Below are 16,180 nucleotides of genomic sequence, written 5' to 3' on the forward strand. Positions count from 1 at the left end.
GGAAAATTAGATATATTTGGGTTTTTCAGAGCAGATCTTGCGGAAACGCTTTAGCATGCTGAAATCCTTTTAGCAATATTTTTGAGCAAATACTTCTCATAAGATACCTAAGATTACGTACCGCAGTGTTTTTAATATTGACAAGAGTATAGAAAACACAGCTAGATCTGGTTTTGTTTTGTAATGGTTATTATCCCCTCAATTTGATTTTGTTTTGTTCGACTTATTGCTGTCATTAGAATGATTGCTATTATATGAGATACAAAGTAAGAAAGACGTGACGACTCAACTGAACATATCCATTTTTTAATGGACTTAAGTGGATCTATAATAAAAACAAAATAATTATATAAATACACCTATAGGCATGCATATATTGACACCATAGAACAGAAAAATGGGCAGCCTATTAATATTACATGAGAGCGAAACTCATTAATCGGAAAAGAATTTTTCATACGGATATTTGGAAAACACGGTGGTGATAATATTCTGGAATACTTCAGAAAAGGCAGCTTGGACTGATTCTTGGCATTCTAGAAAAATTGCATGCCAATTGTCATTGAGGAAAGCATTCATATTATCACCGAGAGCCTTGTCACCATTGAATAGATTGCCAAAGAAATACCATAATCGTTCTGCTTTGGTGTTGAGCTTAAAATTGGTGGCTTCCATATAAGTCTGGCCATCCTTAACAACAGGTTTGCCCACAAAACTGGCTATAAAATCCGGCTTTACTGAAATTCAAAGAAGACAGATGTTACCATTTCAATTTGTTTTAAAGGATTAGGTTGTCTTTTGTTCTTACCTAGAGTAATGTTACTCTTTCCCGATCCGCTTATGGGTAAGACTAGAACCTGGCCCTTGATGTCATAGGGACCCTCTAAGCGAAGACTTGGGGCATGAAAGAGCAATTCATGTTTCTTGGCCAGATCCTTGCCAAAACCTCTGCAAGTGGCAAGAGGAAAATTAGAAGAATACTTTCTTCATTCTTAAAAACTTACTTGGCTTTTTTAAATTTAAGATTGCTTAGACCAATTATGTCATTGTTTGTAAACGTTAGATCTATATTTACTGGACTATCGCCACCCTGTTTAATATTCATTTTGGCCACGGGAAAAGGATCGAGTTTCAGTAGATTCAAGTCGTCATCGCCTTGAATGCCCTTCTCTTTAATAAGATTGTTCATGAATTTAACCATGCAAGCAGCATCGCCATATTTACAGGCTTTCGGATCATCGGCTAAGGAGTTGTAATTGAAATATAAGAATTATCCTTTAATGTCACAGGACTCCGAACTTACGGAATTTGGCGTGAACGGCTTGGCAGAGCACAAGCGTCAAAATAGGAAGGCAAATAAAGCGAGGCAACATGTTAACTTAAGCCAACTTAGTCAGAACTAACACTTGCCTACAATTTTAGTTAGCTATTTATACTAGCCAAGATAATTGGACTGTGCAATGACAAACAAATCGGCTAGAGTAAGTGAACTCTATACTCTATGTATTCTTGATTACAAAACTCTGTTAGTCAACAATCTCAGGCATAAAACCAGTTTAAGTGTGACAGATCCACATCGAATGCAATAATATGCATCTGCATTAGTCTCATTTGACCTAGGTTAGTATCTGTAGTAATACTTAGCGAAATTAATTAACATTTGCATATTATGGAGTGTCAGATCATACGTTTTGTAGTACCTATATTCTAATTAATAGTTGTAAATCTTTTATAAGTTAAACCCTTGTATATTAAGGGCTTAACAATTGTTTACCTTTTGCCACATTAAATTCATATTGATTACTTTAGGATTATCATTAGCATGCTACATTTTAAAGACTTTTAAGACAACGAATAATACAAAAAATAATCCAGTTGTTTTCATTATATTTAAATCTGTTTACCTATTAAAGCCTATTTACAGTAAATATGAAAGGTTAATTGGCTTTAAAGTGATTGCATGTTTTTTGCCCTTTAAAACTAGATCTCAATCAAAGCATTTATGTCAATTAATAGGAAGTATCATTGAAAAAAGGGTTTCTATCAAAGAAAATATTGGACATTTTTATCATATTTTGCGACTACATTTAAACTATAATAAATACAAAAAATAAGAAAGTTATAAGGACAGGGAGGGAAACTTTGCTGTCCAAAGGGTGCATTAAGCAGTTCGAGGACTCGCTTTTTAAAATATATAATGCCAATTTCTAATGCCTTTCTAATGTGGCTAAAAAATAATTCAGAAAGCAAGACAATATTTAAGTTGCAAACATCTCAAAAACAATGGAAACTTTTCCAGTCTATTGCATACGTTAAGGAGCAAAGTTATCCCCATTTTACAGCCATAGATCCACACATGCTAAAACCATGCTTTTTTATCCTTGCAGAAGGCATATTAAAGGCCATAGTCGAATTCGGTTTTTAGGGTGAAATCAAAAAAATTAAAAATAAAAGTGATTTATTTTTCTATTATTTATTTAGTAAACTCCAGGCAAATTAATAATTAAAGGCAAAATGAAATTTATTAGAATTAATCAACAAAAAGACTACATAACTTTCGAATTAGTTAAAGTAAGAATTTCAATTACTTGTAGTGAGACATTTTTCAAGAGGAGGTCTTCAAGATTCGGAGTCGAACGACTTTTGGCTATAATTCGGACAAGTGCTAACCCACAGCAGCACGAGTTCGAGTTCAAATTGGATTGGAGTTGAACTCTATTTAATTTATTTTTGTATGACTAACAAAAACCAGGAACTATGTTTTAGTGCACACGTTTCACATTAAATGTATATGACTTTAGGGTTCATAGAGTTATTTGTTTTATGAATGTATTAATGCAATACTATATATATGTACATATACCAATCTATATGTATACAACGTATATAATCTAGTGTCTCTGTATACTCTAATCTAATGCACGCTTCAAATTTGTACAAAACGGACCGAACGGATAGCTATAATATGTAGAACTCGGTCGAAACAAATTTGAGAACATTTATTAACTGAGCTTCAAAAGGGAGGAGGGATTCAGGAAATTCTGAAAAAAATCTCAGCTTTTTGGGGAAATACAAACTAATCACAGTAAAGCTATTATTATTGAATCAAACCTAGTCGTTGGCTTAGTGGAGACCTCCTCACATACTATTTTACTGTTGTTCTCGAATTGGAACACCGACTTGTGTGGCGTGTTCCCACTATTAAGCAATACTAAAAAGGAGAGTTCCATCGGGGACAGGATGGGGGATTAACGAATCATTTTTTTTTGTCTAAACGTTAGTACTTCCCTGATTTGAAGAAAGAAATGTAGTCTTTGAACATTCCTTGGATAGAAGGACCAACAAAATGTAACTTAATAACTCCAAAGGGGAAAAGGAGTTATATACTTTCTTTCTGGAGCGCGGGATTGATTTCTTTTGCGTATTTTGCTATGGTTACCTAACTATGGGTATGTATATAAATGTGCATAAATTTTTATTCATATATAATTGGCAATGACGTCATATACGAGACACAGAGAATATCCTAGTCATTGCATAGTAAATACATTCAGAAATACCTAGTTTAATTTTAAAATCACTTTAAGCTAGTGTGACAGCGAGTTTGTAATATGTTGAGCAAAACACATTTACAGATTTAACTAAGCTGCTTATTCCTACAATTAGTTGCCTTTATAAGGCTGTCATTCAAAAATATATATACGAACTAGAACATGTAGTTTTATAACTAAACTTCAAAAGTGTATTTCTGGTTATGACCCCTTAATACCATAAACTATCTATTTTTTTACAAGCATAAAAAAAAACTCCACTCCCACTCCAGAGAAAAAATATAGAGTGAGAACAAGTTTTTGACTCAACAAATTCATCGTGACAATTCACTTTATACATATGTACATACATATATACAAATAAAAGATCAGGCCCTTCATACGTATGTATGTATGTATGTACAAGCGTCCACTTAGTCGGCCTATAAAATGCTACCAAGCCTCCTTTTTGTTTCAATCACATATAATTTCAAGGAATATGATAATAAATGAAGGCAACACACAACAACACAAATTTTATATTGACAAGTTAAACTTGATTTAAAAAACCAAAAACAAAAACGAAAAAAAGGAGGAATGTTTGTAGGTACATACAGTTGATTGACTTGTGTAGATTACTTGGAAAATTTTTGTGCAATATCTCAAGGTTAACAGGTTGTATACACCGTTGTATACACTTGAACTTGACTCGCACTCGAGGTCTCTCGAAATGGCATTGCAAAGCTGAAGGTGGCCACCTTATAGTGGAGAGTACAGTTTAAATTGGCTATAGTAGAAAACTGAATGTTTTGTCATGCAAATAAGACTCGTTTCGCTCACGTGAGAGGCCCAATTAAAACAATGTGGATTGGTAGAATAGTATGCGGAAATACTAAGCCAGCATACATACATAAGTAAATTCAAAGTTGTTTGTTTTTTTTTCGATTTTTATTTTATTATTTAACTTAACTTAGAAGCAAGCAGTCCATGGGTTCGAAGAATGAGGCGAAAAGAAATACTCGTACACTTAAAGGCTAAAAACTAGGTGTAGATAATTGCATTTGCATTTAGTTCTCCAGGAAGAGATCCTCGTAGGCAAAACGCTTGAATAGAGTAGAGAGAATGCTCTTCATAATCTCAGCTATGGCCACATGCACCGATGGCTGCAGCTCACTCCAAACATCGGCCCAATTTTCATTCAAGAATTGATTTAAATTTGTGCCCAGAGCCTGATCTCCATTGAAGAGATTTTCCAATTTGATATTCATTCTATAAGGATTTCGAAAAAGGTTTACTAAATGTGAAAAAAACATTTCTCTCTCTCTTTTACGTACCTTTGGGGTTCGACCAACACTTTGAGTTTGTCTACGGATAGGAAAGTGCGACCATTACGGTCTTGGGTGCCCGGCTTGAACTTGACTGAGAATTTGGGATTGAAGAGAGTGATATCGGCATCTCCGTCACCGCGAATGGGTAGAATCAAAATACGTCCATCGGCATTGTATTTACCGCGTAAGATGATTTTTGGGAACGAGCCATACATTTCGAATTTACTGCTGGCTGGATTGACACCAAAACCACTGAAGCAACAAAGGGACTCAATCAGTTGAGTGGTCTGGACCAAGTTAAGACCAAGTACTACTACTTACACAGCCCTGTCGAATTTCACACCAGACAATCCTTCCACATTGACATCTTTGAAATTGAGTTTAAGACTCAACGAACCACTGCGTCCATCGGATATATCGAAACGTTTCACTAAAAATGGTTCCACTTGAGGAAAAGCAGCCGGAGGATATCCTGTCCGAGCATATTGTCGGACTAATGTATGCGATACATTAATGATGCAGTTTGTATCGCCGTAATGACAACGGGGTAACTCAGCGGCTGCAAGGATACAAGGATAACAGAAATTAAAACTCAGTGTCTCTAACGTTTCGCATTCTGTTTCTAAACTCACGAAAATTCGAGGCAGCATGGCCAAGACACACTAGCAAGGCTATAGAACACAATTGTAGGAGCAACATGATTCACAACGAAACTATGAAATCGCGACGCCTTTAAATAAGCTATATATTCCTGACTAGTTCTTGGTTTCTTTTTTTTTGGCGAACTCCCGACCAAGTTCAATGCTAAACTGTAAATTGGCTCGGGACAGACGCAACCATTTATAAACTTTTTTTCGAGACAAACAGAGAGAGGAAGGGAGAGAGAGAGACTCCAATGGTATAGACCAGAGACAAGATACTTATCATAGTTTATTCATTCTTAACTTGTCTTGCCTGTTGCTCTTGTCTGTGTCTTTGTCTGTTGTTGTTGCTCTTTTGTTCTGTCCTCATCATCATTTGCCATATAAAAAATTGGATAGGCTACCATAAATATTAAGAATTCGCAGTTCGACGCTTCAAGCTTTAAGTCTTCCCCCTCTGGCGACAATGACAACAATATTTTTAATTAATATTATTAACAGGTGCCCGGTTTCACAACCACAATAACAACAACAAAAACATCGATCGAACAACAAAAATCAAAAGTGATTCTATAAATTTTAATGCCCGGCCAGAGAGCCAGTTTTTTTTTTTATTTTCGGGCAACTCTTTGACTTTGCTATATATTTTTCTTTATTTTAGTTTCTCTTTGATATACTCATATGTACATACATATATAGTATATTGATGTGTACATACAAATAGAATTCATATTTCTTTTTTGTGCTTTTTATAGATCTAAAAGTCTCGCTTGGAACAATAAGACAAGATTTCATTTGATCATTAACCAGGCAAATTATTTTTTTTTATGCCTTTGTCCAAGGCATTTTATGAAGTGCAAACACAATTTTTCTTTTTTCTTTTTGTGAATTACCATTATAAAATATTATTGTCTAATATTTGTTTTGAGATCAGCAGCAGCAACAAAAGTGATTTTTTTTTTCCATTTCTATAATAAATATGAATTAATTGCAAGTGTTAAATGGCAGATCAGGTGCGATAATCGTACCTCTTCTTTTCTGGGTATTTTAAACAAAATTCGTATGAAATGTATATAATCCTGTAATAATACATTATTGAATTTTTAGATTATAGTTTTAAATATTCCTTACGTACATTGTATATAAATTAAACACGAATATGATAACTCGTAAACTCTGAATTGAACACACCTCAAGTAGTATAAATATTTCTATATTAATATAATCGAAATAATATTTTGTGAACATGAAAAAATATAGATTTCAAAAATTGGGATAATAAGTAAAGGTAGTAAATTTTTAGTCTTTTGAACTAGAATCAATTTATTGCAACAGTTTTTTATAATAAGTATTAATATAAGTTGTGATATCAATCAAAGAAATTCCAAACAACAACTGACTTACACCTGGAATTGTGTTTACTTTACTTTAATCTCTTATCGTGCTGATCAAGAATATATATACTTTATATGGTCGGAGATGCTTCCTTCTATGCGTTGCACACTTCTGGCCAAAATTAATATACCCTTTTTGTAAGCGTATAATTAAACACGTAATTAAATATGTGTACTTTTCAAAAAAATAAGCCTCCAATGACCAATATTTAATAGTTCTCCGTCGAAAAAGTTTCAAAAATCACCCTTTTTGGGCTTCCAATATGTGTTCTATAATTGATTTTATTATGCAATATCAAAAGTTTGATAGAATTCCAAAAGTTCAGGAGCATCATTTAGTCACTAAAATGTAGATACTTTACTTTTTTCAATTGTTTTAACCATAATTTAAATTATATCAAGCGAAAGTCTTCCGGTTAGGTGGAATGAACAATTTACAAACTAGTCATATGCGTTTAAAAAACGTTTTTGAAATAATGTTTAATTTTATTTGCGATTTTATTAAGTTGTCACAGTGTCGCATTTTCGAATAAAATACATTAAATCAATTTCGGATAGTTCTATGAACGAGTGAACGCGTGTCCATCCAACTCTCAAGGTGATTAGCTATTTAATCATTTTGCTTAAAGAATTTCCGTTTTGCATAATTTTCACGTCACGTCAGAGAACAAACAAAAACGTTTTCGGGTTGACTTTTGATTTTCGTTTTCGTTTCGTTTTTTCTTTTTCTTTTTGGCAACAACTCAATTTGAAACATAGACCAATTAGACATTATAAGCAATAGGGGGCGATAAACTGGTTTCAAATTGATATTCTCCAAGCCAAAAAAAAAAGCGCAAAACTTGTACCCGCCACCCCAAAAGAAAAAAAATAATAGAAAACCAGTCAGTTTGTCAATTTAATGACCAACTACATACATATAGTGGCATGCGATGTGCAAACACAAAACCAAAAGCAAAAGCAAATCACAACATTTGCTGGCATTCGTCATCGCTGGATTTTTCGGTAATTAGCATATTTCTAATATTCAAAAAAATGAAATCGCCTGCACTTTGTTTATTTGGCCAACCAATTGGCGCCAGAGATGACTTCACATAGAATATATTAATTTGATTTAAATTTTGTTTACAAAGCAAATTCTTAGACGAGATTGCGGGGTTTACAAGACAGAATTCCCGAAAAATCAATCGCGAACACGCGTCGTTTTTAATTATGATAGAGGCAGACGATTCTATGGGAATCATTTGCATATAGTATTATCAATTCATTATGTATATATTTAAAAAAAAAATTGAGTGACGTAAAAAATGACTAGGCAGAAATACATACACACATATATGTGTGTTGAGGACAAAACATGTTTTTGTAATGCTGTGGAAATTCACGTGGGGAATGATTTTGGTAACCAATTTTAAATATTTCCAATAGTGGGCAAGAAAATTACGCTTTAATCTCATGGGAATTCAAAAGCGAAATTTCTTTGAGAAAGTAACATAAGGTTTTATATTTCGTAATAAAGTAATATTTGATTTGGTAATTTACAAATTGTTTGGAGTTCCGGTCTGTGAACCTTTTTAGCTATGTTACATTTACATACATATTGGAATAGGAAGAAAACCAAATTCTACTTACATATTATGTACATACATACATATATCTAACAATAAGAAGACCTGGAAGACACGGATCAGGCTGAGGCTTTTGCGGGGCATCTAGAGCAGCAGTTTTCCCCAGCCCTTACTGCAGACCAAGCAGACATAGACAAGACAAAGCTATTGACTTTTTTGTGGTCCTGTGCAATGAAATATTACACATTCGGCACTTTTCAGCGGTCTAGAAGCGTGATGTGATTGTCATGATAAACCTGGCAATGAGGGCGAAATTGGTTCCACCGGCCAATTAGCCTGCTTCCTGTGCTGTGCAAAGTATTCGAAAGAATACTTCCTGGTAGAGTACTGGCACACCTGGGTACCCAAGAAGCCATCCCATATCACCAATTTGGCTTCAGGAGTCAACATGGTACGCCTTAACAAGTAAACAGGGTTGCTCATCATGTCCTTAGCGCTTTCGAAGAAAATAAATATTGCTCTGCTGTCTTTTTAGACGTTAAACAAGCATTTTGAGTACAAAGGCCATACAAGCCGAGTAAGGCTCTCTGGACTACTTCAAAGCATACGAGAAGTTTTACCACCACCGTTTTATGATCTTTTTGAATCATATCTTCGAGAAAAAAAATTAATGTGATTGTTAGAGACGCATTCGCATCCTTAAAACCCATCTGCGCAGGAGTTCCACAAGGTAGCGTACTCGGCTCTGTTTCATACACACTGTTCACAGGCGATATCCCAACTCCTACCGAGTCCACAACCAACGGAATGATGATAGCGACGTATGCTGATGACACGGCCATTCTCTCCAGTGCATCCGACCCACAAGTCAATTCAAACCACATTTGCCCTCAGAAGATTAACCTGCCCTGCACTAACATGAAACAATTCCGACTGCAAGCAATGCCACATATTTGGGCGTCACGATAGACAGAAAAATATGTTCAAAAAACAATAAGCAAATGTACCAGAAAACTCAAAATGCTGGACTGGATGCTTAGAGGGTCCAGCATGTTGTCCCTCGCAAATAAACGCGCTATAGAAACCACCTCGAAGCTCATCCGAATCCCTTAGACAACAATTTGGCCGTCAACACCTCCAGGCGTAGGCTGAAGCGTCTGCATCCATTGACTCAATTTATACAGCTCAAATTCGTTGTAAAAGCTGTCTGAAGCTGAGACAACAAATATTAACATCAAAATATTATTAGCTTTGGGAAACTAACCAAAGACTGTTTTTATTTAGATAAAAATTTCCAAAAAAAACCAAAAACTGCTTTTATTTAGATAAAAATTTCCAATTAATTGTAATTCATTCATTCATTCCAATTCTATAGTATCAGTATAGAATCTATACATTCGTGAGTTTAACTATTCCTGCTTATTTAGTAGGGGAGACCCGGGGTTTGAAAAACCTCGAAATTTTTTCTTCAGTTCGGGAAAATGAAAAATTAAGAAGTTTAACATTTAAATATTAACCAAACGCAGCTTTTTTCCAAAGAATGTATGTTTATTTGAGTTACTCAAAAAATTTTGGAACAGATTTAATTTGGATAACTTTTTTTAACTTTAAAAAAAAGTGGCCCAGTTATGACTCAACTTAAGAAATTCACTGAAAATAAGAAAATATGAAAGGAATGTCACACGAATTGTTGTGATTTAATGGTTTACTTATTTTGAAGGGCTTCAAAGCCAAAAACAATGAAAAACCCAAAAGAAAATGGCCATAAATGAGAACGATTTTAAGCCCTCGTCGTCCATGTCACTTTCGCAGTTTTTGCAAGCGAAATAACTTGCTTGCATATTAGCGCACTTCCGATCGAGATCTTCCAGAATATTCTTGGACAAACTGGTCTCAATATGTAAATTTCCTTTCCTTGTTGTTAAACAACAACAAAAATGTTGGAATTTGATAATTTTACATAATCCGAGTGCAAAAAAAAATGGGACATAACTGGGCATCCCAGCTGAGTCATAACCGGTCATAGCCTTTTTATAGTTTAAAGTTTATATCTATATTTTTTATATACACTACATAATCACATAAATTTTTATAGAATCACAAAATATACGGCAAATACAATACTTTGATGCATTGCACTCACCTTTTCACTGTTGATTTCACAAAATTTTGGTACTTTGAAAAAAATGGAAAACAACTTTTTCGCAAGATTTTCAACACGATGTTTGGTACGCGTATATACAATACGATTATTAAGGTTGGGGTCTGTCCAAAAACTGCAGAACGTCTAACAAACATGATTTACAGGGCTCAAACTGTCATTCAATACCGCATTTCAAAAATATTTGAGAATGTCACAACTGGGCCTGAGTCACAACTGGGCCCTCTCCCCTATAAATTATATATATAAAATGGATCTTAAAAGAACAACTTGCATATTAATGCTAGGACAAGATTATCTATTCATTAATAGGTATAGTATGTAATGAAATAATATATATTTATGTAAGCTGGTCTTAAATAAGTAACGTCTAGCACGAACAATACCGCAAAGTATCGATATCTGGAAATTCAAATTTTTAAAAGTATCGATAATTACTCTGTGTGGATAATGTTTATCGTGAGAACGCGCGAACTAGTTCGAGTTCGTGAGCACTGATGTCATTTCAGCTCTTTTCCAGCCAGATCTGGCTGTTTGCGTACTCGATGCGATTGCGGGAAAAATTTAAAAACAATTGAAATATTTTTTTCAGGTTGCCGGAAAATTTTAAAATATTAAAACAGATTGATGCCTTTTCCATTGAAAACATTTTGAAAATAAAAAAGATCATCACTCCAATACTGGAGTATATTATACTGCTCAAATTGAACGTCAGGACAATAAAATAAGCTTAGTACAATGGGAAAATGCAGACGTCACTATGAAGTTCTGGAAAGAAATACTAAAATACCGGGATTCTGGGCGAAACGACCGGTTAAATGAATTGGCTTCAGTTGGTCTGCAAATGCTGTCACTGCCTTAGTCAAATTTCGAAGTTAAAAGGGTCTTTAGCCAAGTAAATTTTGTTAAATCCAAAATACGAAACTTAAAATTTTAGGCATGGACTGCACCGTCAAAACAAATGCTGTTTTGACTACCAAACAGCTGTCGAACTTCAATAAAATAGAGATAATATTTTTCGAACGATAAGGAAGATATTGACAATATAGTATTATTGGATAATACATTCAATCTGAGATGAAAAAACAATATATAAAAATCAGCCTTTTTTCCACTTTTTTTCTCGCAGACTCAGCTTTTTTTAAGCTGTTTTCTTATTTCTTTTTTTTTACTGTTTGACATCACTGTTCGTGAGTAAGACGCGGGAACTTGTTCGTGAGTAAAACATTCGTGAGTTACGGCGAGAGGGCAAAATTTTACGGCGAATGGACAAAATTTTAGGGCGAATGGGCAAAATTTTAAATAAATAAATTATAAAATAGTTCAACTAAACTAGTGTTAATACTCCTATAAATTAGTTTTAAGTCTAATCAAGGTTTTGATCCCTCAATTGTCAAACATACCACAATCAACATGTAATTTTAAGCAGTAGAATGAATTTATACAATTTAAGCCACATCATAGTTTCTTACCACTTTTCATTTTTGAAAGATCTGGCGAAATAACAACTTTATTCTGTGAAATAACATCAAAGCAATTAGTTGACTTTATAAAAAAAGGATAGAATGATGATCAGGATAATCGTTGTAGCCTTACTGCTGGCGTCGGCAGGAGCAACAGAAAATATAACTGGAGAATTTATTGCCACTAACGAATGGCAGATTATAGCCAAAGGTAAGTACATTTGGAATACGTGTTCTATTGGTAATATTATGCCACCGTCTGTTCTATGCCTATCTCTCAGGACAAGCCATTCCAAAGGGTTTGCATGTGCGAATTAATTTGCAGACAGGATTAAAGGAGGCAAAGTTAATTGATGAGAATGAACGTGGCACTTCGTTGCAGGAAAAAAGAGAAGATGAGAACGAGTCACTTGGCCTGGATTACAAGCCGGACATTATTGAAGAATCCTTGCGAAAAGTGAAGGAACAAAAGCAACAGAAGAAACAGAACTATGCCGAACTAAAGAAGGCCTACAATGAGTTTCAAAAGAATTTCCGCACTGATGGAGAACTAATTGTTGAACTCCTTAAGCAATACAGAAATTTTAGTAAAACTCCCATTGAATCAGAATTGAAACTCAAGATGGACACGTTGGAGAACTTGGAATATCTATTGCATCAAATCGACAATGCTTTAGTCTTTATAGACAAAGCCGGCTTGGATGATGTCCTGCTGCCCATTGTGGTGAACGAGACGAATGTGCCATTGCGTATATCGGCCATGCGAGTGCTGGGCTCTGTCACCAGCAACAATCCCAAGGCGCAGATTAAAGTATTCGAGAAGAATTTTGGCTCACACCTGGCCCAAATTTTAATGAGCTCGACTAATAGCGGAGAATTGTCGGCAGCTTTACATGCTTTTGGATCACTGCTACGTAAATTTCCTTTGGCCCAGCAGCGTATCCTATCCACATCAGGCACGCAGGCTCTGATTAGGGTCTTACGTAGTTCCCAAGTCGAGCTGAGAACCAAGGCAAAAGTGATAACCATAATCAGTGACTTGGTTCAGGAGAAACGTTCCGTGTTGGAGTCAGCTGGCAGCCAAGAAGTACCGGATGGAACCTCTGCCATGGCGCAGTATGTCCTCCTAGAGTTTGAATCTTGGTTGGAAACTCATGGCTATTGTTCTACTATGGACAATGTTTTAACCAAGGACTTTCTACATTTAATAGAACAGCCGGAGATAGTGGAACAGTTGTCCATGACTCTGGATACTACAGAAAACATCTGTCATCCTCTTTGGTCCGAGAGTTCTGGCCTACGTCATGCTTTGCTTACAATTCGTAATAGATATGTACACAGCAAAGATGAATATCGTTTAGAATTATCCCAAATACTAACTAAAATCTGTGAAAAGCTTTTCAACAAAGCCGCCAAACATACCGAACTTTAGACAACAACGAAACGAATACACAGAGAGAGAGAGAGACAGTGAAAGTTTTTAGTCAATTTTTAGTTTACAAGTTAAATTATGTTATTTAATTCAACTTAAAGCCAAAATATGTCAAACATTATTTAAACTATAAGTTAATTGCCAAGTACTTGTGATGCACAAATCCTCGTAAATGTTAAAATAAACCTTGTTATTTACCTATATGTATATCTGATATTTGCTTCATGAAATTGGGTAAGCAAGAACTTTATTTTAAGGCCCAATAAAGCAAGACGTAATCATAATCAAAATCGACCACTTGCGGGTCATAAGGTAGGCCAAAAAAAGGAAAACAACAACAAATTGAAAGCATGTCCTAAAAACTACTTGAAAGGAAACATGAGAAACTGTACTGGACAGGAAAAGCAAACTCAAACTACTTACAAACCTTCTTTGGAGAAACTTTTTAAACTAAAGTGCGATTGTCGACTTGAAGATACCCTACAATAAGAAGGTAAACCACTAAGTAACTGTATGAATGGTTTTCTCTAAGTCTCTTTAGACTATAAAGATAACAAAGTGGATAGTTTGAACCTCAATGAACTGACCAACTATTCTAATATACCCTAGCTTAAGAAGGGTAACAGAAGGGAGTGCAATTATGTAGCGTCGTCGTCCAGTCTCAAATTACAGCAATTAACGGCATGCATGCAAATGCAATGTCACTGAGTCATGGAACGACAAGTGGGCACAACCATCGGGAAGGAACAGGAACTCGGGCACTGGCGCCTTGAACGCTCAATCGGTAGTCAAGGAGAAATGGCAATATGTAAACAGAGAGGAAGAGAGAACTTTGGTAAACAGGGAAGGTTGATAAATTGAAAAAAGCCGGCTCAGTGGAGCGGAACCTAAAGCACACAGGTTAGGAACTAGAATCAACTATATATGCATACATACATACATATGTACATTTCAACCGTTTCCCTTCATGACAAATAACCCAAAAATTGAGTAAAAGAATCTAGTCTAGACTTCTTTTATTGGCCCATGAACGGGTAAGAGAGACTATTCCCTGTTTTTCTTTCAAGCTTTTCATATCAAAGCTGGGGCGCGTGCGCTCTGGCCATATAGTCGTCATGGTAGTCACTAGTATCTGCTTTCCGTTTTTTTATGTCTTTCTTTATGTTGTTGTTGGTTTCTGCTTTATAAAGAGGTTTTTTTGTGTTTTAAATCGAAACGCTTGACGAGTGATGTGGAAACATTTTCAACACACACAGTCAGACGATGGCCAACGACGACTCCGACTACGACGACGACGACGTCATATATCCACAAGCCAACAGAGAGTCTTCCACATCCACCACTTTTTGTTTTTGGTTTTTGTTTTGAGCATAAGACCGAACGCACACCGGCTTTACAGGCTGTTGCTGTTGTTGCTCATGGAGTCTCATCGCTTCGTTGTCAGGGGGCATTCCCTGGCCTGGTCTTTGCAACATTATGGAAAATCAGTTTAGTCTGTGTTTGAATCGTCCATTGGTAACATGATAAACTCGGAACACCTCTGACAAAAAAAATTAGAATTTCAAAATAAAATGCGGAATTAAAGCAAATTTTATCAAGTGTGTAAAATAATTTAATGTGAATGAAAGCAAATATCAATACCAAATGTAAAACCAAACATTTTTTAAAACCTTAAAAACAAAAAATGATTAAGTTAATTAAAAAATTAACCAAAATTATTATAACTTGTGTGTTTCGAGAAATATCGTAGATAAAAGTATAATCCATCTGTAGTCTAAATAATGTAAACAATTTTGTAAGTTTTTGAAGTAAGAAGTTACTTTGATGAAATTTAAATTAAAACTCGTTAAAAACTGGATATTTACTTCAATAAAAGGATTTGAAAGCCTTTGTGAAGTATTGAATATTAAAAGACTATTGATATTAATAAAAAAAAAACTTTTCGGCAGTCTGAATTCCTAAAACCACTTTGAACGTTTTTCAAGTTAAAAAGTTACTTTGACGAAATGTTTCAAAACCCTTATAAACTTAATATTTACTGCAGTAAAAAGTGTTAAAAACCATTGTGAAGTATTAAATAAAACGATTTCACGTGTTGAACAGATTTATATAGAAGTCTATATAGTCCGATAGTATCCTATGAGAATTTGTATTATGCCCCTGCCAGTTTCACCTTACTTCCTCGCTTTAAACTCTTTCCTGCTAGCAACAAACATATTCATTGTCTATACAAAAGAAATTATTGGAAAACTAAGCACAACAACAAAAAAACGTATAGTTTTTACACAGGTGAATGACTTTTTTGTGAGTTTCCGCGAGCTTCCGGTCAAATGGTGTTTTCATTTCGGCCATTGGCCAGTAGTGGCCAAGCAGGGTATGCAGGGTTTTTATGCAAATGTTTGTATGTCTCGTCCTCACACCTTTCGCAAACACGCACACACACACACACCTCTTATAAGTGCCACCCCATGGCATGCCATAAATCCTCGACAGAAGGAAATGCTCTTTGGTAGCGACTCCTTGGAAAGTGGCGGGTAATAATGCTATCGAATGCTTTAGCTTTGGCGGAACCAAGGAAACAAAAAACTACTCTCGTTTGTTGTTGTTAGTGAAATGCCGCCAACATTTTGCCAACTAAGGCAATGTGGCAACCATCAAGAACA

The 16,180-nt window shown here is 35.1% G+C and overlaps 3 protein-coding genes across 5 annotated transcripts; 1 reads left to right on the top strand and 2 right to left on the bottom strand.

The window, feature by feature from the left end:
• Positions 1-285: 285 nt before the first annotated feature.
• LOC6650003 (protein takeout) lies at positions 286-1,390 on the bottom strand. The gene is made up of 4 exons (XM_002072846.3): positions 1,304-1,390; positions 1,005-1,242; positions 809-948; positions 286-737 (listed from the first exon to the last, which is right to left on the bottom strand). The coding sequence occupies exons 1-4, from the start codon at positions 1,371-1,373 to the stop codon at positions 436-438; spliced, it is 750 nt and encodes a 249-aa protein (XP_002072882.2). The 5' UTR covers positions 1,374-1,390; the 3' UTR covers positions 286-435.
• Positions 1,391-4,459: 3,069 nt separating this feature from the next.
• LOC6650004 (protein takeout) lies at positions 4,460-5,557 on the bottom strand. The gene is made up of 4 exons (XM_002072847.3): positions 5,491-5,557; positions 5,180-5,417; positions 4,865-5,110; positions 4,460-4,799 (listed from the first exon to the last, which is right to left on the bottom strand). Exons 1-4 carry the CDS (start codon positions 5,555-5,557, stop codon positions 4,598-4,600), a joined length of 753 nt encoding a protein of 250 aa, XP_002072883.1. The 3' UTR covers positions 4,460-4,597.
• Positions 5,558-11,861: 6,304 nt separating this feature from the next.
• Positions 11,862-13,720, top strand: LOC6650005 (nucleotide exchange factor Sil1). 3 transcript variants are annotated; one of them, XM_047009851.1, is made up of 3 exons: positions 11,862-12,037; positions 12,114-12,296; positions 12,367-13,720. In XM_047009851.1, exons 2-3 carry the CDS (start codon positions 12,188-12,190, stop codon positions 13,515-13,517), a joined length of 1,260 nt encoding a protein of 419 aa, XP_046865807.1. In that variant the 5' UTR covers positions 11,862-12,037; positions 12,114-12,187; the 3' UTR covers positions 13,518-13,720. The 3 variants fall into 3 exon arrangements, with proteins under 3 accessions (XP_046865807.1, XP_046865809.1, XP_002072884.2); XM_047009853.1 differs by having other exon boundaries at positions 11,862-11,997; XM_002072848.4 differs by having other exon boundaries at positions 11,862-12,296.
• Positions 13,721-16,180: the final 2,460 nt, after the last annotated feature.

The sequence above is a fragment of the Drosophila willistoni genome, chromosome 3R (assembly GCF_018902025.1).
Source record: "Drosophila willistoni isolate 14030-0811.24 chromosome 3R, UCI_dwil_1.1, whole genome shotgun sequence".
In the NCBI taxonomy this organism is placed as follows: Eukaryota; Metazoa; Arthropoda; class Insecta; order Diptera; family Drosophilidae; genus Drosophila; species Drosophila willistoni.